This window comes from Dipodomys ordii, unplaced genomic scaffold (genome assembly GCF_000151885.1).
Source record: "Dipodomys ordii isolate 6190 unplaced genomic scaffold, Dord_2.0 Scaffold7, whole genome shotgun sequence".
Taxonomy (NCBI): Eukaryota; Metazoa; Chordata; class Mammalia; order Rodentia; family Heteromyidae; genus Dipodomys; species Dipodomys ordii.
In genome coordinates, this window is record NW_012267223.1 from 6,229,771 (window position 1) to 6,255,127 (window position 25,357).

Consider the following 25,357-nt stretch of genomic DNA (forward strand, 5'->3'; position numbering starts at 1 on the left):
GCTCCTCTTTGGTTTTTTAAAACAACACCTAGCTGAGTGTGGTGGTTCATGTCTTTAATCCCAGCGCTTGAGAGAGTGAGGTTGGAGGATCTTGAATTCAAAGCCAGCCTGGGCTACATACTGAAACTCTGTCTCAAGAACAGAAATTAAAAACAAAAACAAAGCAATCCCCAAACACAGGACTACTTTTTCCACAAATGCATCAGGTACTATTCCAAAATGTGATTATTTTGATACTTAAACCCTCTTTCATCAAGGGTGTTAACATCAGATGAAGTCAGATGATGGGGGTGTATGGGGAGTCTGTACTCTATTTCCACAAATAAAAACTTATTTCAAAGAAAAAATTTCAAGCCAGGTGTGGCAGTACACACCTGTAATCTCAGTACTTGGGAGGTGGAGGCAAGAGGCTTGCAAGTTCAAGCCCATCCTGGGTCATATAGCTGGACCCTGTCTCAAAAAACTAAGCACGAAGGACATAGCTCAGTGGTAGAGTGCTTGCCTAGAATATGTAAGGACTTGCCATAGGAAAAAAGTCCTCAAAATATCATTACCAATTTTTGAATTCCTTAGTTTTACTTTTTATATTTAGGATTGAATATCCTCCACACATATACTACTTTATTATTTTTTAAGCACTGAGACTCAAATCCAGGACCTTGCCCATATGAAGTAAGTGTTTTACAACTAAATTACATCCTTAGAGAGATAACTATATTTCAGAAAGTTTCCAGTCCCCGTTGATTCTATCATGGAATGCAACCGAAATACTTAACCAGTGAGCATCTATGTAACTTTGGGAGTTATTTTGTTTCCAGTACCTTGATTTCTTCATCTATAGAGGAATGATCATGAACTTCCATAAACTTTTGTCAAAACTATTCAGTGTTAGTTGCTGCTGCTGCTGATACTGTTTGTTCTGGTCTGAATATTGGTGTTCCCAGATTTATATGCTGAAAATAAATGAATCCTCAGTATAAAAGGGCTGGGGGCGAGAGGACAGCAAGGGCTTTTGAGAAATGACTAGTCTGAGGGCTCCAGTGTCATGAATGGGTTATCCTTTGTATAGAAGAGATAAAGAGTGCATGTTGTCTCTTTTCTCCTCTTCGTCATATGGGGATACAACAAGAGGTGCCCTCTGTGGAGCAAAGGGTGAGCTTCACCAGACACTGAACCTGCTTGTCTCTTCACCCTGAGCTTCTTATGAGAGAAATGAATTTCTAGCATTTATAAGTTATCCGGCCTAAAGTGCTTTTGTTAGAGCAGCCTGAATGGAATAAGACATTATCATTATTAAACTACTGCTAAATTTGCATTCTTAGAGTGGAGTTATATCTGTGCAATAATTTTAAACTAATTCTTGAGAACCATGACCTTCAGGACTGATATTTGTTACACTGCTTAGTTTTCCTGTGTTACATGTCCATATCTATCTTTGAAGATTTGATGCCCTGAGATCATTCTGCAACCACAAGTCCAGTCCAACTCTTGGTGGAGCAATGAGTATGAAATGAGCCCTACCAAGCTGGTTTTTTTCCTTCAACCCATGTGCCACCTGAGCCAGGGAATCCATGTGTTTTTACACCTGCAGGACTCTTTTAGCTCATGGAAGAGATTGAATGATTCAGGCAGCACCCTGCAGTTGCTGTTTTTATTTCGGGAGGCATGGGACAAGTCCAGCACACACAGTGTGTGTTATGCTTTGCCCAGAAACACAAAGAATAACAGCTAAATATTTAAAAACTCCTACCAGGCATTCTTGCCTTATAGTAAGCCACATGTTGTCACATGTAAACTCCATAATCAAACTCTGTTCATCCATAGGGTCTATTCTATTGCCAACCACAGTGGCTTTGGTAAAGAGAGGTAAGGAAAAAGTAAGGAAATGCACGGCCACGTTCCATAGTATGTATTCTATTTGATAGGTTTTCTATTCCCCCTCTGCATGCTCCCTGCCCCATGAAGAAAAGAGAGAGAAAAGACAGAGAAGAGAAACAAGAGTAAGGTTGTGACCTTGCAAATGGTTTCAAGGCTAACCTCATGGCCCAGAGACGCCTCACTTTGTCTGAGAAGGAAACATGTGTGCAGGACTGGGGACCTGGGTTGTCAGCAGTGAGAAGTGCAGAGTGGCCTCTGACAGCATCAGCTGACTGGAAGGAAATGTAGGTGAGAGTCAGAGGCCCAAATAGAAGGATGAAGCAGGGATGGCTTGGAGAAAAAAAAGAAACTTCTCTACAACACAAGATGTCAAAAGGGGATCTGTGTGTACAATAGGAATTTTACTGAGCTTCATTTGACAGAGCTTCATCAGCTTTGGCTGGTTTGTTCCATGATTTATCCAGAAGCAAGCTAGCTACCCTTCTAGCAACATGTCAAGACCATTTACTTGGTTTCCCTGTGAAGAGGAAGAAAAGGTGTCTATATTTACAAAAAAAATGAGGATGTTTCCCAAGTAAGCAAGCTTTGTCTGAAACTCCCTCTTTTTCTCTTAAATAGAAATAATTCTAGCTTAAAAAATTATATATCCTACTATGTATAAGTAAAAACAAAGTCAGTTTTTTCAATACTTAGGACAATTGAAAATCCTAAATACAAACAGACATTTAATACCTTGTTGATCAAATGGAGGTAAATGTCAAGGAAAACACATACAGCCATTCCACAAAGGAGCCCAAAGAAAACAAGGCTGTGGTTGGAAGTGCACTGCGCTTGGAATAGTGATTAGAAGGAGAGGGTCTGGACTTAAATATTCAAGTCCTGGCTCCTTACTTACTAACTCTGCAATGCTGTAAGTTACCAATCTCGCTGTGACTCAGTTTCCTCATCTGGAAAATGAGGCTAGTAATTAAGTAGGTATGAAGACTAAATAATCTATTTAAATTGTTGACACCATATTAACATGGAGGAAGCATGTGTTTCTCTCTCTCTCTCTCTCTCGCTTGCTCTTTCTCTCTCTCTGTGTATAATTACCGCTATCTTGGAGGTGGATTTGTCAGGTCATCATGGCCTGCTGCCACTCACACCTTCATCTTCCATTCATCAGCCTTCCCTGCCATAGTTCCAATCTCACCAATGGCATTTTGATTAATTGCCTTCCTTGTCACCTTGTCACTAGAGGGAGAACACACTGGCCATGTTATCCAAGTAGAGGATCCACACAAAAGCTGGTCGTGACCTGATACATGATGTTGAGTGTCTGGGAATTCAGGTAGGTTTACAGAGTCTCCTGAGCAGGTCTCAGCTATGGTGGTTAGTCTATCATGGTAGACCCTCAAGTGACCTTGAGTTTCACCTAAAAATGCTGCTGGCCAGGCAGGTAGGCCTTACCTGTGACGTGGAGCTTCTCATCGGTGACCTCAGCCTTCAGGTAAATTCGGCCTCTTTTCTCTGTATGATCCATCCCACAGAGGCTGGGGACATTTATGACACATTGCTTGTGAACATTCATGTCGCAGGCTGTGAATTAAGGAAGCACAGGGTAAGGCAGCCATATGGGCTGAAGGCATTTCCTCTGTGTTTTGGTATCCAGGCAAAAATGACAGTGAGCTAGCCCTGAACTTGATACTCTGCTATAATGTTTTTGGTGACATAAGGAACTGCTAGCAGATGTCCTTTCCAGCACAGGCTCCGTGCGAGTGAAAATATCCTTAAAATATCCACCCCATATTTATTCAAGTCTTCACCAAAGCAAAATACCCAGCTTGTTCTTCAGTGATTACTTTTAATATTTAACAAAATCCACATAGGTAAATGTGCACCAAGTGCAGACTGATTAATAGCTTATGTACATACAAGCATATAAAACACAAATCTTAAACAGATACTTTTTGCCAAAGAATTCCTTCTGCCACTGAGAGCCTGGAGCCTGCCACTGCGCAAGTAACCATCTATGGGCCGCACATAGGAAATTCCTAAAATTTCCTTTTCCTCACCTAACCTGGTATTTTCAAGAAGGTGCAAATACGTTGCTTTTTTCCTTCTTTAAAAGAACTTGCGTTTGATATTTTAAACCTATCTTCAATATTTAAATATTATTCCAAGTAAAACAAATACATGCCTGGCAGAAGCCCTTCCTTACAGCTGACATTATGTGGGAGAGACAGGGGGAGGATAAAAAAAGATCAGTCTTATTGCAATGAACCAAAGAAACCCTGAAAAGAATCCTGAGCACTGACTACAAACATGAAATGTGTAGGTGTTTCAGCTCCATCCATCTGGTAACTTCGGGATTCCTGAGGAAAGGATGGCCTCTGGAATCTTCACAAATACTGCCAGGATGATAACAAGGCTATCCTACAACCTTCAAGGTAGAGCCTTCCTACCCTTTTCATTTCCAGCATTTGGTGTGAACATGGCAAACTGTGAAAAACATTGTGCATGAGACATGTTTGTCAGTAAAGGCAGGATAATAGACACAACAAGGGAAAAATAATTGGCTTATTCACAAATATGTATTGTTAGGTTCCTCTTTCCAGAGCTAACTGTTCAAGATCATGCACTTGGGCTTAGCCAAGATAATTTGGTTAACTGAGTTTATATCTTCGATTGCCTGGACAGAATAGGTGATTTAAGAAAAATAAATGCCAGAGCCTCTGGAAAGAACATGGGCAACAGGGAGTGAATGGGGTGGGAGTTGGAGGAAGAACACTGGGCTGTGTCCTATCTCAGCTTGGATCCACCATGAGCTTTTTTTTTTTTTTTTACCTTGGGAAGCTCAGTTGCAACCTTGATTCCATTTCCTCTACTAACTAAACTAAGAGATGGTCTACACAGCAGTTGCTCTTTTCTTAGGAAGAGGAACTGTTCACAGACATCTGTATAACCTGCCGGGCAGGGGAGGAGGCTGCAGTGCTGGGAGAGCTCAGGTAGGAGTAGAGGTCTTAGTCTATCTGCTCATTCTCCTCTTCCCTCTATGAAGGAGAAATCCTAGAAACTCAAGAAGTCTAACTGAAGAGTTCGAAGCCAAACAATAGCACTCATCCAGGTAAGTGATTTTCAAAACTTTTTAGTAATAGGACCCATTTTTCAAGCAGAATCCTAATAAACATGATGGGTGTTATTAGCATACATTTAGCTAATACATTCAAATTTTATTCTATTTTATTTATTACAAGGCTATTCAAGGACAACCAGTACAGCCCTCTGATCCAAACAAACCCCTAAGGATGCTAGTTGATATCTGCTGTGGTTGTTATGTTCACATAACAACTTGGAAACTTCACTCCCAAATTCATAGGTTCAACATTACAACTGGAGTGGAGCCTTGGGGAGGTGAGTTAAGATGAGATAAGAAATGTAACGGTGAGGCCCATGATGGCATAAGTGGCTTTTATATGCATAAAGGTCTGGGCTTCCAGCTCCACGTGAGGGCTCTGCCATGTTCATACTGTAGCAAGCAGGACACATCCTGGTACCATGCTTGTGGATTCCCAGACTCCAGAACTCTAAGCCACAAAAACATCTATTCTTTTATAAACTGCCCAATCTCACATATCTTATAAAAAATATAAAACAGATTGGAAAACCACTCAGAGCAGCCTCAACATTTCATCTATTTCTACATCTTGTTAAAACTGTGAACAGAATCCCTGGCTCATACAGAAGGGAGCATGCAGGTGGGAGCGGTGGAGGGGCACGCCTCCCCAGCACAGCAGTGGGAACCATGGGGGAAACTCGATTGCAAGTCCTACGGCGTGAGTGAGGCTGGCAATGGCAGCGCTCCAGTGTTTCACTTTTGTCAAGGTTGGCATGTAACACATTCAAATGCTCAGTTGTGTTCCAAGTTTCAAAACAGTTAAACATACGTTTACAAATGAACTTGGTACTTGCAGAAACTCTGAAAACCCTGTCTTTGAAATCCAAGAGTTTCTTGAAGTGGAGGAGACTAATGGCCCAGAAGGTAACAGTTTCATTTGGCTGTTAAATTATACAACTTCATAAGGTGAACCATTCCTGTGTTCTGAGAAACTCTCCATCTGTCCTATAATGTTCTTCCATATTGATTTTTATATACTGTGTTTGCTCTGTGTAAGAGACAAATATAAAGCTTTGGGCCATTATGACAGCCATTAATAAAGAAGAATATGCTGCAATTACCATAATATTCGCCTGTCTATTAGAAAAACAGGCTTAGTAATTACCTTCCCGTGTTCTAAAAACACAAACTTTCATTTAAATGAATAGCCTAGGGAATCTCATAATGTAAGAATTAGCAAAGCATGGTGGTTTTTATTTTTTCCTTTCCTCCTGATATTTGATGGAAATGCAGAAAGACAAAAGGGGAGGCTGGGAAAGGGCTGGTGTCTTCCTCAGAGGTCTTCAGTGATTTCATCTCAAGCAAGGCTGCTATAAACTTAATCCATAAACAGCCAGGACGAGTGAACTGAAGTAAGATGTTATCCTAGTTTTTATGTTCATTTGAGCTTTAGTTTTAGGGAGAGCCTACTGGATTTTTCCACAGTCCACCCACTAATTAGAGACATAGGAAGATAATGACTATGGTTGCTTAGCTTATTTTGAAACTAACCAAATGTAGAATCTGGAGGTGGGGAGTTTTCTTTGGGGTTTGACTAGCCTGCATTTTTGCAAGGATTGAAGATTTCTACCATGTTAAAAAAAAGCGACAGCACCCACTAACTTCATTTATAAATGTAGTGCCTTTTATGGTTTATAATTAGGCAAGCAAGAAGTTTACTAAAGTAAAATTTGGGCAGTGTACAGCCTGGTCTTCATCTGAAGCAATTCTACTGATGAGCTGGTGTTGAGAAGTTACCAAGCCTTGAGCACTCCAGTGTCCTGGGCCTAAGCTGCAGAGCCTCATCAGCTATCGGACAAGAAAACTTACTTACTGTCACATTTCATCCCTTGGTGGATGAGTCCATACAGCAGTGACCCACAGTGATCACAGAAGGTGGGACTTCCATAAGTATGGATCTTGAACTTGTGCTTGCTCCTGGGGTCCTGGGGAAGAAGAAATACAATGCTCATTCCAGGCATGAAAGTTTTGGAGTAAGCCAAGTCCATGCCTCATTTTTCTGTAGTCACATAATCCTTAATGGGCCTTTTGGTTATGTCACATTTTAATGGAAAATGTACCCATGTTTCCTTCCTTCTAATTTGTGCATGCCCAATTACAGGGCTTCTAACAAAGCCATCACTTCCAGACTACAGTCAATCATCAATATCTTTAAGGGCAAGCATAGTTTTTTTTAATGCTCCATGAATTTGCGTGGGGCCATGCTAATCTTCTCTGTATCGTTCCAATTTTAGTATATGTGCTGCCGAAGCAAGCACAGAGTATAATGTTTTAAAGTATGCAGTTCTCAGCCAAGTTGCCCATGGTTTATTACTGTAATCCTAGCAACCTGGGAGGAGGATTATGATGAAAGATGAACACGCATAGAGAGGCCACCCCTCTCCCTCTCAACCAACAGCTGGGCACAGCTATGTGGAAGGCTGAGGTCTGGAAGCTGGGAGTCCCATGCCAGCTGGGCAAAAAAGCCCACAAGACTCTCTCTCAATGGAAGAAGCTAGTATGCTTAGCTTTGGGATTTAAAAGTTAAGGCACATAAACGCCAGTGAGTGATTCTGACTATTTTTCAAGGGCACAGACTGGATGATTCTGAAATACTTTAATCATGTAGATAAGTTAAAAAAACAAACCCCAGCAAACCAAATACTGTACTATCCAGCTTTTGATTTGATAAAGAACATATCTCCTTATTTTCCATTATAGTGTTATTATTTTCCTTTTGCAGAGATGCTAATGACCTTCCAAAAGCCACATGGCAAAATGATATCAGAAATGGGATTTGATCCACATCTGATCTTCATCTCAAGAGTTCCCAAAGATCTATTCAGAATGAGGATCTGGCTCTTATCATCTTTTTGTTTTTTAATTTATACATTTTCAACAATATTAAAAAAGTCTACCACCTGTTTTATAAGCAAGAATTTTTTTTATTGCAATACTGCTCCACTCATGTAGTGACATAGTTTCTGTGGTGACAGTGGCAGAGGGGAGTATTTGTGACAGAGGTAGTATGGACCACAAAACCTGAAATATTTACTTTCTGGCCTCTGTAGGAAAAATTGCCAACTCCAGCTTCAGGACAATGGGTTCAACATGCCATCGCTACCTGCATCTACCTGCATCCCATTAGAAATACATTAGCTTCCAATGGACCAAGTGAATCAGAAACTCTGGAGAAGTCTCCCAGGCTGTGCTTCCAGAGGTCCTGCAGGTGATTTCAAGGTTGGCAAGTATGTTAAAGACAGAGACCTCCTGCTTCGGAACATCACTCAGCAGATGTTTAGTGGATTTCTAACAGGTACAAATGGAATACACGTATAGATGATTCAAACTATTCTTGAAGCTGGTCACTAGTTTACCTTCTAAATGCTTCTCTCAAGGTTTCTTCCTTAAGAGATTACATTTTGATCAAGTAGTAGCTGTGAAGGCGGAGTGACATAAGGCCTTAGACCCAATATTTTCTCACACATAAGGAAGAACACTGAAAAAAACAGACCAGCATCAGCACCAATGAACAGTACTCATGTTGACAGGGAAGGTTATGTCCCACAAGGTGAAGGGCAAAGAAGATGCTGGGGGAAAGGCTGTGACCAGTTTCCCTACAGAAACAAGGCATCAACAACTGGCAGTAAATAAAGAATGGCAGCTCACTCTGAGAGGCCTCTGGAGTATGTTTGAGCCAGGCAGCCTCAGGATGGCTGTCCTGACAATTGACGGTCACATAGATCTCTACTGACTTGAAACATAGGCAACAGACTTTACTTTTCAGGAAACCTAACTCATTCATATATGCATCTATAGGGTCTAATCCTTAGGAGATGGAAGAAGGCAGAAAGCCATTGCTTTACCTCCTACAAAGCTGCAGAACAACCAAATCCCAGAGTCCTTCACACTCCAAAGTCTACATGTGGCCACAGATGCTGTGATGAATTACATCCACAATAATAATGGTGCCACTATCTGCTTGTTGATCGTCTGGTGTGTGTAGATGCTGTACAACTTCCCAAACCTCTTTTTAGAACAAGAGTCTCCTGTGCAAAAGCCTATTTACTGGTACTCTGGAGATCTGTATTCTGACCCTGGCACTGACACAAACTCTGAGACCTTTGAGCAATCATGTCACTTATTTATAAAGCAGAAATAAGTCCAGTTTGCCCTGAGGGTTATGCTCAACTCAGGAAGCTTAGGAAAAGGGTTAGCAACCTAAAAATCATGGGACAAATAAAAGACATTACTATCACACTATCTTTGGAGATAAATTACAAGGTACCTAAGATTAACGCTTTCCCCAAGTATTTCAGTAACATGGGCCTGAATGAAAGGACCAGGAAAGCTAGGCAATGTCAGTTCTCACTGGTGGTCAGAGCAGGGCTAAACAGGCAGAAGGGAGGGGACTTTTTATTTGGTCCTGCATTCTAGCTCCCTGCACCTGCACCTGGCCTTCCAAGGAAGTCATCTGGCAATCACTCTGAACAGTGAACATAAAACTACCCACCAGCCCAGACCACCACGTGCCATTCCCACCGTCAGAGTGACTCTGTCATAGGAACCAGAGAAGCGGAAGGTAGGAACATGGAAGCTTTCCCAGTCTAATTAATCTCACCTAGGCTGACAAAAGAGACCATGGTGTTCGCTAAAGAGCTGTGACTCATGATGATTTGCAGAGAGCCACTGGAACTAAAAATCTCCTGGGCTCTCTGTGCTTCTATCAATAGCAATTAAAGGACAAAGCATTTTGTTTCTTTGGGCCCCGATTTCCTCATCTGTTCCCTGAAAATGTGCGGTGGGAGGACAGCATTTTAAATGATACTTCATAGATCCCTAAGGTTGCCAGGAGGTACCCAGCCTGCTGAGGAAGAGGATGGAGGAAGGCATACGAAGGAAGAGGCCACTGCTAAAATTTAAAGTTGAAAACAACTGGGCTAGATGATCTCTTTGATTTGTGTCTTGCTATTAAAAAAACAACAAAAGAAAAAGAGAAGGAAACTTTTTACTTTGAAATCATCTAAGACTCACAAGAATTTGCAAATCTAGTACAGCCTGTTCCTGCATGTGCTTCATCTAGCTTTCCCCTGTGAGAACATCTTAAATAACCACAGCACATGAGCACAATCAGGGCACTGCAGTGCTACCACACCACCAGCCAAACCATGGGCTTCAGGGGCTACTAGATTTTCTGTGCCTAATTCCTAGGCAAGGATTTTAATTGTGTGACTTATGAATTAAATATATTGTGTGCTGTATAGGGAATATGGTAATATTTGCTGGGTAAATACCACTAGTTCCAGGAGAACCGCAGCCAAGGAACATCTGCTCCTTGTTCATGACATCTATAGCCTGCTGGATCTCATGGGAGAGGGGAGAGGGAGAATTAGTCCAAGCATCTATCTGAAAAGTAGCATCAGAAAGTTCTTCTCTATGTAAAGGAAACACATGTCGTTCCCAAACACTTCTGATCAGTTCTTCAGAATGAAGTCCTTTCAAAGCCCAGGATGACTGAGTGCTGAGCTAGGTATGCAGCTAGTCTGGGTCATGAGAGAATGAAAGGTATGCCAGTTGTAGACAGGTGGGGTGCAGGGCCCTGGTGGGAAAAACAAGGCAGACTGCAGAATCCCAAGACATGAGCTGTCCCCCACTGGTCAGAGAGTAGAATTTGTGAAAATAGTCACCAGCTGAGCCATACAATAACTCCTGTGGTGTCCAGCAGGTTCTGGGTGGTCAGGGAAGTGTGTGGAGAGGAGCCAGCCCCTAGAGGAGCTGAAGCTCATGTGTGCTCATGTCCATGTGTCACTGTCCTCGGGTTCTGAGCAGCCTCAGGACTCTCCTATGTCTACAAGCCCTGGCACCCAAGCCTCCTCTTGGGTGCCAATATCCCAGCTTCTCTCATTTATGTCTTCACTTGAGATTGCTTCCACCTGTGGAACACCCATCAAGGCAGGAAAGAAGCTCCAGCCTAGGAAGATCCTGCAGATGGCAGTACTAGGAACAGATTTCCCCCCCAGCTAACATTCCTGAGCGCTTTTACTTCCGTATCTGTATGCCATTCCACAGTCTGCCAGTCATAATAATTATGGACTCTGTCTACCTTCCTTTCATTTTTTCCATCACACACACACACACACACACACACACACAGAGCTAAATATGAGAGAGAGAGAAAGAGAGAGAGAGAGAAGGGAAGAGAAGAAGAGAGAGAGAAAAGGGGAGAAATGAGATGAGAAGCACAGAGAAGAGAACAGGAGAGAGGGTCATGGCAATTAAAGGAAAGAGAGATCCTACCATATATACTTTTAAATTAGTAACCATGATAGAACCAAGGATGAATATTATGTTTTAAATATGAATTTTACCCCAAGCTATTGGAAAACCAAAAGAAAGAAGTCTGTATCCTCTAGAAATCTCGTGTCTCAGCAAATGTGGATGAAAGCAATTACTAAGTCCTTAGCACAGAACATCTTTATCATGGCTCACCAAAGGGGTGGGGGCGTAGACAAGATTATCCCATGGGTGAATTATAGCAGGTGTGGCCATGCTTAGAACCACAGAAAAATGGATAGGGTACAGCAAGTCTTCTTTCCTACTAAGTCAATGGCATTTTCTTCTTAGTGAAATACATGTAAATGCTACTTTTTTCTTCTACAGGCACTGGCAGTCTCTCTATATGAGAACTATGAAAACTGCTGTTTTTGTCACCGGCCCAATATTACATTATAAAACAAAAGGTAAAGACAATTAGCTCAGACATTTCTACCATATGTGTAGCTGGGGGAAACTATTTTTTTCGTGAGTACAAATGAAATCAAACTTGCAAATCTAAATCTAGATTTCTTACAAAAAAGCAACCAATGAAAAATGCAAGTCCTATAGGCAGCATCTGCTAGCTTGTTTCTCATTTCTTAATTTTATAATATAGCAATTGAATTAGCCTGCCTTGGAAACATAACCTTAACATTCCTACCAGGACTTTTCAAATACTTCATCATCATCAACAGGAATGCCATCATTACCACCATCTTTACCATTTGGGGTGGAAGATAAATAAGCCTTTGGACATACACAACTCTGATGTCGACGCTGACTTAGTTTTGCACTTCCTAGATGCCAGGCTATCTATAGGCATCCAAAGGCAATGCGTCCTGGGTAACTTTGCAATCACACTCTTTAAGGATGGAGCCCAGTCTAGAGATTTGTAGAGCAAAGACTCTAGAGGAACTGACATTCCCCAAGTTCCAGGAGGCAGGCAGCAGTGGCTGATTGTGACAAGGATGTGTCTGTGTGCATACACATCACTTCATATGTCCTTTTAATTCGATGAACAAAATAATGGCTGAATTTTGGCTGGAGGACATCCTTCCACCCATATCTGAATGCTCCCAAAATGCCCAAGAGATTTCATGGAGGACCAAAACACTTGTCCTTGAAGGCTGGGGTGCAGGCTTTCAGAGTTTTTGAGCAAGACTGCCTTTAACCTGGTGAAGCTCTGAGGCTTTATTTCCTTAAGCACCCGGAGCAGCGTGTCTCCTTCAAGCTGTTCCTTCTAAATACCAAGGAAAATTCCCTGCTTTCACCATCTGACATGTTCCCGTGAATCACACTTGTAAGCCAAGCTTGGGTCTAAATGTCACCCACATACTGACTACATAAGCAACACCAAAATCGCTGCTCCAAGGGCGAAGCTGGCCTTGTTACTGTGAAGTAAAATTTCTTAGGAAGCAGGCTTTTATTTTGGTTAACTCTATGGGAAAAATTTTCCTCTTTTAATTTTTTTTGTTAGCAAAAAATGAAAGTCTTATAAAAAAAACAAGGTGACTTAATATCACTTGGGTATCATGGTAATAACCACACTTTATCTCATGTTCTAAGAGGGGTTCCTCCGGCCTTTCTCAGGTTGTGGGTTCAACCTAGCTTGCTTTGGACTTCAATGTACTTGTACATACAGGCTTTGCTGGAAGAAGGACTCCTAGAATCTTTTGCCCAGCTGAGTAAATGTTATTAGCATTAACTATGAAACCAAAAAGTCCTTAAAAATGTAGATAAATCTCTACCAGTGAGGCAATGACTAAATAAAACGTAATGTAGTTATACTGCAGAATACAACATGGACATTACATCAAATGAGCTAGATCTTTCTTAACAACATGGACTGAGAGCCAAGATCTATTGTCTCATGACAAGAGCAAGTCACAGACAGAATCATAAACTAAAAGGACATGTGGAGAACAGAAACAAAGATACCAGGGAATGACGACACAGCTTTTCAGAAACAAAGATACCAGGGAATGACGACACAGCTTTTCTCTAGATAGATTTGTAAGTAATATGCCTCTGGCAATGTGTGGAGACAGACGGGTTCAGAGATGAACATGAGAGGACACTTTAACATGATCAGAACAGATTAAAGTTAAACAAAAATGAATCCATATATTACTCTCTAATATAATCCAAATGAGCCTGAAGCCCAGCTGAACACATCTGGTTAGGTTTCAGCTAGTTCATAAGATGCCATTGGAGGGAGAGTCTGAGCATGTTGGTGAAACTGACCACGGCTGTCACACCTGACCATGAATGGGCTCTGTCTATAGTTTCCCCAGCAATCTGCTAAGAAGGTGCCATATGAGAAAACTATAAGGTATTGTGTACAATCTGTCATTAACTCAACTGAAGATCTGGCTGAAAACTATATTATGACTAGCATTCTATTATTTTGTAATATTTGCTATGTCATCAAGGTCTTATCCTTCATGGCTTCCAAATTCCAAAAAGAATATGGATGGTTTAGTATGGAATTCTGATATTAAAATAATTTAATATGCAAATACTCACACCCTAAAGTCTAAACATTACCCATTTTAACAATAAGATTATTTCTTAGTGTATTATCAATTTCTTAATTGCACTTAAAAATTATTTGTTGTAAGCCAGGCACTGGTGGCTCATACCTGTTATCCTAGCTACTCAGGCAGCTGAGATCTGAGGATCTCGGATCAAATCCAGCCTGGGCAGAAAAGTCTGTGAGACTCTTATCTCCGATTAACCACCATAAAACCAGAAATGGTGCTGTGGCTCAAGTGGTAGCACACTCACCTTGAGCTGAGGAGCTTAGGGATAGCGCCCAGGCCCAGAGTTCAAACCCCAAGCTGACAAAAAAAATTGTTGTACACTTACTATGTGCCAGTGGAATGTGTCAGATGGTGAAGACTCCAGGTGGTACTTGGATTCTGTCTTACTGGGGAGAAGTTAGGTAATGATGCATAAACAAGCCATTTCTAAGTCTACTGGCTAAATACAGCAAACATGTATTTCTCATTCTTTGCTTTGGACACTCCTGATAGAGCAACATCTTTCACAACAGAAGATAAAGAGAAAGGGCCGCTCAAGGGCTCCTACATCCCTCCTTGAAACGGCCTCATTATTTCTGCTCATATTTCATTGAACTACATGAGATACATGAAATACATGGAGATACAGGCTTGGAAGTCCATAAGGCAGAGTCATACCTTCTCCTCAAGAAGGGACAGGAAATACTTTGGACAATATCATCATCTGTGAAGCATTTTCTCCTTATCTAGTAGAGAACAACAGAAGTGGCTATATCTTCCAGCTTTGAAAGCTTGACGGTTGAAGTGGAAATAGGTAAGTTGGTGATGCCAAGCAGAGCCCCCCATGGCTAAGACATGATGTGAGATTGGCAGTGGCAAGGCAGTAAGCACCAACCTCTAAATCTCACTGGCTTCCTACCACACTTATTTTTCATTCAAGCTCTATGCCAGTGGTCCCAGAGGAGGAGCAGATGTCTGTTCACTTAAGAACCAAGGGACAAAAGGCCAACTGCCAAGTGGCACATGCCACTCTCGTGGCAGAGGAAAAGAAGAGTAAGGGGTCAAAGGGAACAGCACAATCTGTTACTTCTTCTTACAAGTGGAAACTCCCATCCCATGGACTATACTGGCTCTCAGTAGAGGCTGCTGTTTTAGAGAGGAGATAAAAGGCTCATAGCAGTGTGGGATCTGTGCTCTTCTTATAAGTGAGGGGACAAATGGAGGGGGGATGGTGACATAATCTTCCAGAGAGACCTCTTTATTTCTTTCCCCTATACATTTAGGAGTGCATGGGAGTTTTGTTTCAAAGACCAATCATTATTTTTCTGGACTGTCATACTGACTGCTCTAACAAAATACTGTCATTCTTTGCTCATTTGATTAAGTGTGTAAGCTACGTTAACAAGGTTGATTATAACCCTAAAGATGGTAATCTTGTTAGGAAACATTCATATTTTTGAAATGCTACATTTTTGAAGTTTTCATTTGGAAATAGTTTTAGATTCACAAGTTGTAAAAATAGTGCAGTGAGTTTCCATGTCCCCCCCCCCCCTGGTATCCTCCAATAATAACATCTTACATAATCATAGTACATGATTAGGGCTCAGAAACAGATGGGCTTAATGTTATGAACAAGTCTTACATGGATGCTTTTACATCAGTTTTTACAAGCCCTCATTGTGTAGGTCTGTGCATAGTTCATTCATAGATCATTCTTTCTAATGATACAGGACTTGGCCCTCCACCACCAAGCATAGGTTTCTCCCCTTATAGTCACTTCCTCTCCATTTGTAGCTGCAGCAGTCACCAATCTGTTCACTATGAAAGTTTTATAGCAATTTTTTTTTAGCACCAAATGATGCTCATGCTAATTACAGAGCTGGTTAGCTCCAATGTCATAGTTTGAAAGGAAAATAAAACAGGAATAGAGGAAGCATCTTAATTATGTAGACTTCTGGCAGCCCTTGCACAAAGTTTTATATTTCCTACAAAAATTCATGGCCAAGTATACATGGGTAGCTGGAGAAAAAAAATCAGAGATAAATGAAAACATATTTTTCAAGGAGACTCAGAAAACCACACCATCTTTAAGTTAGTAAAGACAGAATTGGATTATTGTTATGAGGTACTCTGATGTTCTGTGGTGGTCTGAAGACAAATTTCAGAGGCTAATATTTGGTAGTAACTAGCTAATATGCCTGAGATTCTGAACTTATTTTTATCATGGACTTGAAAAAGTATATCATGTAGAAAGATTCTCCAACAGCTGGTATTTACTTATCTGATTAAACACACAGTCAGAAAGTATAACTGTCTTTTTGTGACTAAAGTTCAAATATGCTTGGGGGTCTTTCTTTCTCTGCTGCTGCTTCTCTCTCTCTCTCTCTCTCTCTCTCTTTTTCCTCCCTCCCTCCCTTCCTTCCTTCATTTTCCTTTCCTCCCTCCTTCCCTTCCCCCCTCTCCCTTTCTCTCTCTCTCTCCCCCTCCTACCTTCCCTCCTCCTCCTCCTGTTCCTCCCTCTTTTTTGTGACATTGAGGTTTGAGTTCAGGACTCATGCTCGCTTCACTTGCTTGATCAGCTGGTGTTCTACCATTTAAAGCCACATCTCTTGCTTGGCTTTTTGCTCATTATTTTGGAGATGAATCTAGGTAACTTTTTTACCCAGGCTAGTCTCAAACTCAGACTAGCCTGGTACATACTGGTAATCATACTGATTACCAGTATGAGCCACTGGCATCATGCTTCTTTGGATACCTCTGATTCTATTTTTTTTTTCTCTTGTGACAGTCCTAGGGCCTGGACACTGTCCCTGAGCTGAAGGAACCACTTCTAGTTTTTTGGGTTTTTTTTGTTTTTTTTTTTTTTGCTGATAAATTAGAGATAAAAGTTTCACAGACTTTCCTGCCTGGGCTAGCCTCGAACTGCATCCCTCAGATCTCAGCCTCCTAACTATCTAGGATTATAGGTATGAGTCTGGCTGGATACCTCTGATTCCTTACATAGATTGCTCATTACTCCTTGGATATACTTCCAAAGGCGGTAGCCCTGTTCTTAGCCATGTCAAAGATACATTTACTTTTTGGTGTTCAGTGAACTTTTTAGTTCTAACCACATTTTATAAAAATGTAAAATATTCTTCTAGTTATTTAGAATTAACTTTCAATTATTTATTCACATTGATTCACTGTAACAAAACCAGATACAGTTTTGTTGAATTGGCATAAGACATAGTTGAAAGAAACAAATTTTGGAGACCAAGGTTGGGGAATGACAGAAATAGAGGTTGGGGAGAAGAGGGAGAAAGGATCTCCTTAGTGATTATACTAAACAGATTGGTCTATAGCTTTAAAAATTTAAACCTAATAGTTCATCTTAAACATGTTGCCATGCCATTACATATAAAGCAATATCACATCTCATTATGCAACAGCTCACCATATGGATGTATTATAATTGATTTAGTTCCTATATATTTATGCTATTCCTAATTTTTCATTGTTTTAAACAATATGACCAGAACTATTTATGAGAACACGCTGTCAGTGTCTTGGGATAAAAGCCCAAAGTAGAAATTGAGCCAAACAGAAGGACATAAAATATTGAATGTAAGAGTTATGCATCTTTTGTAAGTCGGAGTCTGTCTTTGACAGAGGAGCTCTGGTTATGCTAGATGGCTTCTGAAACTTCTGGATGTGTTTAAAAGTAACCAGTTTTGTATCTTAGCTAAAAAAAGTGATGTGCTAGCTCTGGGGTTTTCCTGATTTTTGTTAGATTTGGGCATCTCTGTTCATGCATCAGCTTTCCCCCATCTGCTCAATAATCATGAAAAGCTTTCATTTTAGCACCCAGTGTACTGCATTTTATATTGATAACCTTCTGTTTTTTTTTCTCCTAAAGCTAGGAACGAAGAAATAGTGAAGTTTCTATCATTGGGGGCAGTGGCTCTCCAACTATGTACTAGTTAAGGATGGCTGATCCTAAGCCATAAAGTATAGCAACTTACAGATGAAACCAATGCACAGACATGTCATTCTAGCATGCTCTAAGGTTCTTGAGGACTTAGTTTCACATTGGTGTAGTGGAGTCATTTTCTAGATGTAACCAAGTTGAAGGCCCTTCCCTCTTGGCTTTCATGCATGTAAAGCACTGTCCCAAGGACAGGTGCATTGTCCTTCAGCCGTAGCCTCTTTTGTGTCTACCTTGGCATTTTTCTTCCTCATTTCTATCCAAGCATCTTTGCCTTTGGTTGCTGGGCACAGGTGGCTGTGGAGCTTGCACAAATACTGAACTGAGGTATGAGGTCCTCCCTCCCTCTTTCTTTTCTTAAACAATAGGAGGCAACACTAATGCACTTTCCTCCAACTGTGACTTTCTATGCATCCCAAACAATCCCAACAGAACTCCATTTAAACACATGGACAAAAATAGTAATACTTGTTGAGATACCTCCCTGGAGACCTCCGATCCTACATTTTAACCCGCTGGTGGTGTTCATTCAGCTCTAATGAGAATGCAGAGCCTGTCTTTGGTGAGGCAGAAACCTACTATGCAAATTGGAAATTCATTTTTCTGTTGTTCTTTTTAAAATGAAAAACAAATACCTCACAAAAATATTGTGAATATTCAAATATTCCTACTTGTCATAAACAGTTCTGTAAAAAAGAAAGAAAAGGTTGAAAATGCATGGGTTTCCTAAGACAAATACTTCACATCTGATGTGCACTTTCCCCTCTGCAGAAGGAGCTATGAAATGTACGGGGGAATCAAGAGGGGCAGGAGGGAAGCAGTCTTCCATTGCATGTAGACGTCTAAGGATAATGTTCTTTTTATTTGGGGATGCACAAATATTGTAATAGCTAGTAGTCTACAAATTATTTTCCCTGTTAAACCTTAGGAAAAATGTTCAATATTTAAAGAGAAAAGAAAAATACAACAAAACAAAATGGTGGCCTGCGGTCTGTATAACCAACTTAGAGATAACCTACATTCCTGTTTACCTGTTCATCCGTCATTTCCAACAGGAAGCTGTCCAGAGAGGGGAAGAAGAAGGAGGCCAGTAAATTTAGGACCCATTTAGTTTCTAAGGGGATTGTAATTATTTCCTCTTATCTGTGATATGGTCAGAGAGGATCAATGGGTAGCCGTCACTTTAAAGACAAAGTAACAGGGATTCAGTAAAGAAAGTAATTTCATGGAATCCACAGCTAGTGAGTGGTAAAATCAGGACTTTAACCTACACTTTGGACTCAGCCAATGGGTCTCATTCTTGCTCAATGCTGAGCCAGCACTGGATCCTAGGAATACATTGTGTAGTAAGATTCATTCTAATGTAAGAATAAATAGAGGTACACAGGACAGACAGTCCAACTTAAAAAAAATTCCCACTAACTCATATGGCCATATGAGTACTCATGTGAGTACAAGGCTATTTCCCTTTGAGAACAGAAAAAAATCATAAAAATATCAAGAAGCTGTCTATCAGGACATGGACACAAATAGCAACATCTTCACTACCTCCTGATTTCCATTCCTACCATTACCACCATGTAGAAAGACAGATCCCATAAATTCCACTAGAATGACATCAAGGGATGCCAGTTTTCAAGTCTGTCCCCACTGGACTAGAGAGAAACCCTGCAGTCACTTCCTGGATGGTGAACTTGGGTTTTAGAGCGTGCATGTCCTCTCCACCTCACCCACCATTGTCTGAGCCAGAGAGGAAGAGTCTGGCTGTGGTTTTAATTCACTCTCTATGACGAGTGAAACTCAGTCTGCTCTTCCTGAAAGGGATTTTTCCCCCGTTGTTCTTTGTCAAGCTTAGAGCAATCAGCACTCAACCCAATGGGATACCACATAGAATGTAAATGGTTTATGTAAGTGGACATGCTTAAAACATAGAAATTTCAACAGGAAGGTAGTTTTTGGTATGAAACAGCATGTGAGATTTTCTCATGTTCTAGAAGGAAGGATTTGTTTATATGAAAGATTAATGATCTGACTCTGGGCTAATAGAACCTTTGACAATGATGGGCATGTTTTATATCTGCACTGACCAATACAGTAGCCATTAGCTATGGTGTCATCTAAACCTCTGAAATAGGGTGCCTTCAACTGGAGATCTACATTTTAAAAAATTACTTAACTTTTAATTTATTTACATTTAAATAGATAGCCAGTGGCTACTGATCTGGATAAGGCAAATTTCAAACCCTGGGATCATTGTGTTGTTTTTGTTTTTTTTTTTCAGGTTCACGATCCCTTTCCCACTCTTTCTCAGAATTACCATAATAGTAGTGATGAACTCAGGACTCTAGAGTTTTCTAGGCAAGTCTCCCTCTTGAACTCTCCCTTTCCTGCTAAGTCTATGTTACCACCTTAAGCCAAGCTTTAGAGTTGCTTTTGTATTCAAGTGGCTTTCTTCCTCCATGCCACCATCAATCCTGTCAGCTGCCAGAATACTTGTTATATTCACTACCTGGCACATGCCACTCCCTTGCTCAAAATCCTGCAATGGCTCCTCATTGCTTACTTAGTCTAGCCACAATCTGGTACAGACTAATTGTCCGATATCCTTACCCACCACAACTTGTACAAACTTGGTATCCTGGTACACAGCACACTCCTCCCCATTAGGAAAGCCATCCTTCCCTTTCCCCTACCACATCTCAGGCGAGATTCTAAACAGCCTCTTCAGGCTGCCTTCTCTCCAAGGCCTTCTCCGATTGTCACTACCCAGTGTTCTTTCCATTCTCCAGCTTGTTATGGCCACATCTGCTGTTTTCTAATTATTTAAAACAGGCTATGTGTCATTTGTTTTCTGAATACATCCTTCATTTGTCTCCACCTTAGGTCCTTTGCCTAGAACCAGGTGGCAGCTCTTCTCATGGACGTTTGCCTTGTCATGCAGGATTTGGCTCAGCTGTCACTCCCTTCCCTACAGAGGTTTCTTCTGACTCTTCTATCTAAGAGTCCTCCAGATCCTCCAGATCCCACCTGCAATCCTTCCTTTCATTTATTTCTTCACATTAGTTAATCTGAGATTCATTTTCTTATTTGTCTTGACTTGCTTAAATTTTGCATTTAGAATGCAAATTTCATGAGCAGAGGGACCTTGTCTGCTTTGTTTCCTGCTGAACCTCTACTCACAGAACAGAGTCTTTACAGAAAGCAGGTTCTTCACAAACCATGGGGTGAATGAATCCTGAATTCCCTTCCAATGGGTGGAATCTGTTAAGAGACCAGGAACTACATCTCAGATCTTTGGGAGCCCAATACATGTTTGTTGAAGACAACCACAACAGTAATGCTCAATCCGAGCTGTAGTCTTCAAACTTCTTACCCACCCAAGTGATGTACTGTAACAGGAACTGACTGCAAATTAGCCTCTAGAAGCCTCTAAACAGACCTAGGGCCTACTGGTGTAAACCTCCTCTGCTTTGAAAAGCCTGTGGCATGTATAGGAAAAACATCTGGCTGAGGTCAATATTAAGAATGGGGTAATTAAGTAATAGTTACACTGTTACCTGCTTAGGAAAATTCATCTGACAGCTGATTCTCTGATGCAAAGAGGGAACACTTCTACATCTTTCATCAAAGAACCAGGATGTGCTGAGGCTTTTCCACTAGTAGAAGACAAAGAGAAGAGGACTGTCTAATGTCTGGCCTCTAGAAAACAGGCAGAGCAAGTTGAGTATGTCACAGGCTTGTGGTTTGCTTTCTCACACACCAACAGTTTTAAGAGGAAGGTCAGTCTTCTTGGATTTATTGACCTAACCACCAGATAGTATAACTGATACTCTATTTTCTAGAGATAATCATTTCCCACATTAAAATGAAAAATATAGTTCAAAAGAAAGGTAAATGTCACAAATCAAGTCTCATGAGAGTTCACTTTAAAATTCTTGGTTCTATTGTTCTTATGTTCTTGAGCACAAATTAAGTGAATGAGCCATTCTCTAGGCCTTCCATCTGTTCTGCTGGCCTAAAATTTTAGTCGTAGATGTATCTGTTTGTAATCAGCTTTCCTCTGTTATGGTTAATCTTATTGTTCAGATTACAGCTGGAGATGTTCATTATTTGCATCCAATTAACTACAAAAATTAAGTATTCAAGAGGGTCTGCAGGAAGGCTGCTGTTGTATTGCTGTACTTATTATTCGACATATTTTGAAGACCTTTTTCCTAAATGGGCTCTCTTATTTGGGGGGAAGGGAGGAGCCTGAACTGTGGTTTGAACTTGGGCCACTATACTTGTTACTCCACCAATTCCTTCATGCATTAGTTATTTTTGAGACAGGGTCTTGCTCTATGCCGAGGCAGTCCTGGACTGCAATCCTCCTATCCTTGCTTCCCTTTGTCACTGGGATGATAGACTAAGTCCACACCACTGAGCATTAGCCATTGTGTTTCTCCTATAACTTGGGATGACAGGCAAGTACCACTGTACCTAGCCATTGGTTGAGATGGAGTCTTGTGAATGTTTTATGCTGAAATTGCCAGGTTTGCAGGCTTGAGAAGCTCTTAATTTAGCTATAATTACTGTTAAGGTTCAATATGGCAAATACATCTGAGGATCAGATATTAATGTTGACACATCTAAACACATGGTTTCCAGTGAGCTTTTCCTGACCATTGCTGGAGCCTATATTCATGTGAGGGGGCACGGGTTCTTGTCCTTACTTGCCACTCTGAGATTTCTGTGACATTTTCACAGAAAATATTTGATCATCTACAGATCTCTGGAAAAGTATATCCCACTCTACCAATTAAGTATATATTTTATTTTTTAGAGTTTACTATACTTTATTATTTCTATGTAGTCAGTTGAGTTTCAGAGAATATTTCTCTCCCTTCCTCCCTCCCTCCCTCCCTCCCTCCCTCTCTCCTTTCCTTCCTTCCTTCCTTCCTTCCTTCCTTCCTTCCTTCCTTCCTTCCTTCCTTCCTTCCTTCCTCTCTCTCTCTCTCTCTCTCTTTCTTTCTTCCTCCTTCCTTCCTTCCTTCCTTCCTTCCTTCCTTCCTTCCTTCCTTCCTTCCTCTCTCTCTCTCTCTCTCTCTTTCTTTCTTCCTTTCCAGTCATGGGGCTTGAACTCTGGGCTTAGGCGCTGTCCTTGTGCTCTTCAGCTCAAGGCAAGTACTCTACCGCTTTAGCCACAGCAGCATTTCTAGTTTTCTAGTGGTTCATTGGAGATAAGAATCTCACGGACTTTCCTGCCCAGGCTGGCTTTGAACCACGATCCTCAGATCTCAGCCTCCTGAGTAGCTACGATTACAGGCGTAAGCCACCAGCGCCCAGCCCATTTCTTTCTTTCTTTTTTGTACATTTTTTATTGTAAAAATGCTGTACAGAGGGATTACAGTTACATGAGCAAGTTAATGAGTACATTTCCTATTGAGCCTTTTTGCCTCCTCCTTTGTTTTCCCCCTACCATCCCTTCCCTCCCACCTCCACAACTACCCCCCCAAAGTACATATATATTTTAAATTACATTTTATCTTAACTCTACTCCAAGAACCATAGATTTTCTAAAAAACTTGGGTTTTAAAGAAGATATGGAAAGATTTCTACTTCCTTGGTTGAACAAATTTGTTGAATGCTAGGTGATCTAGTCAACTGCAACAGATTTTACAATGTAAATATAGAACAAAATATGTGCTTAACCATAAGCAATAGAAATAAATGAGATTTGCTGGGCTCCAGGAAAGAAATAATTACATTTTTAAAATGCCTCAATGGATGAAATTATCTAGCTTCCAATAGGAATACTTTAAAGACATACCTGAATTCTAAACCATACATATATATATTTTTTTTTACAAGAAAATGTTGTTTATTTTCTTTTTTAATGGTTCTGGAGCTTGAATGAAGTGCCTGGGCGCTGTTCCTGAGCCTCTTTGTGCTCAAGGGTAGCACTCTACCACTTAAGACACAGTGACACTTCAGCTTTTTGGAGTATATTATTGGAGATAAGATTCTCACGAAGCCTTTTCTGCCTGGGCTGGCTTCAAACCACAATCCTCAGATCTCAGCCTCCTGAGTAGCTAGGATTACAGGTGTGAGCCACTGGCTCCCAGCTAAGAAAATGTCATTTAATGCAACTCAAACACTAAGTGGGTCCCTGTTGTACCAAGATTTTAACGACTGAACAGTTCAGTGAATCCACTTTCAAGAACAGAGGAGAACCCCTCTACTCAATGAACACCAAGTAGCTCAGGTCAATTTAAGCCTTCTCCACAGAGAACAGTCAGCTCCTCTGATGTTGTTAGGGGTTAACACTGGCCCAAGGCAGATACAAACACTAGGATAGAGTCACTGAAAGAGCCTGGCTGAGCATGTGCTGATGATGGATAAAGACTTATTTTTACCCTCTTGCCAGAGGACAGCTTCATCATGGAACTTCAGAGTTGAGTTATTTTCAGATGCTCCATGATAAAGCATATTCCAGGCCTTAAGGCTATTTTGTTAGCTGCAAGATAGATCTATTTCCCCTCACTAAACATACACAGAACAATTGAGAAAGGGGCTGGGCAGAAATTCCAGCTCTCAGGGACAGTAAATGTTTGCATGCTTCCTGTGGACTTCCCACAGTGAACTATCTAGACAGGACACCAACTGTGTGCCATGTCAGTGTGGTCACCGAGGAGGTTCTATGTTTGCCTTCTTAGAAGCACTCAGTTTTACCCTATTGACCTGAATGCCCTCTCCCCAAACCTAGTCCTCTTTGTTCCCATCTGCATGGGTTTTGACTCTTAGTGGACATAGGACATTGCTCCAGACAAGCAGATCCCAAGTCTGTACTTTTAGGAGAGCTGTGTTAGCCTAGTATATAAGTACCTCCTTCCTTTCCCCTCTGCCTACCTACAGGTGAAACAGCTCCTTTTTTTTTTTTTTTTGACCAGAGACAATCCTACTCCCTGTGTGGAAATGGAGCCTTTTGACAACCATCTTAAAGAGGGAGGTATATTTTTCAAAGTTCTCCCAAAATAGGCACCAGCTAACAGAGGCTAATGAGCAGATTCTATCCATTTTGTCACTGTCTCTCAGACCTGTGTTTTGAAAGCTACAGGACCCTTTCTACCCAGAACACATATTTATGGGTCCAAATTATCTTTGACTTCATTGTGGCCATTGAAGGGAACATGTGAGGTCAATGTGGCTGATTTAATTTTTTAAAATTATCTCAAGGATGTTTACATGCTTAGATATTTGAGGTTATACCTAAGCAACAACCCCCAGTGTTGCAATCTGTTCTCCTGGGGTACCTTAAACTTTACCATGGGATTAGGAGCCCCAAGAAAGGGGGAAAAGACTTGTCTTGTGGACCCCACTCAGGCTTGGTCACTCCTGTACTTTCGATTCTCCTTTCCTTTCTTTCAGAGGTCTAAACGAGACCTCTTCAAATATCTGCTTGATGAGGTTTTGCCTTGACATACTTAGTGGGACAAGAGAAGGGACTGGTTTCAAAACAGCTGTACATTGCCAAACCCATGTCTTTGAGGAACTGAAACC

At 41.0% G+C, this 25,357-nt stretch overlaps 1 protein-coding gene across 1 annotated transcript in view; it reads right to left on the minus strand.

The window, feature by feature from the left end:
• The window catches only part of Prkca (protein kinase C, alpha), a 388,590-nt gene that overhangs the window by 103,385 nt on the left and 259,848 nt on the right, over positions 1-25,357 (minus strand). The window contains exons 4-5 of the mRNA XM_013037977.1: positions 6,849-6,960; positions 3,328-3,456 (exon numbers count right to left, since the gene is read on the minus strand). Coding sequence (XP_012893431.1) covers positions 3,328-3,456; positions 6,849-6,960 — 241 coding nt within the window. The remainder of the gene's footprint in view (positions 1-3,327; positions 3,457-6,848; positions 6,961-25,357) is intronic.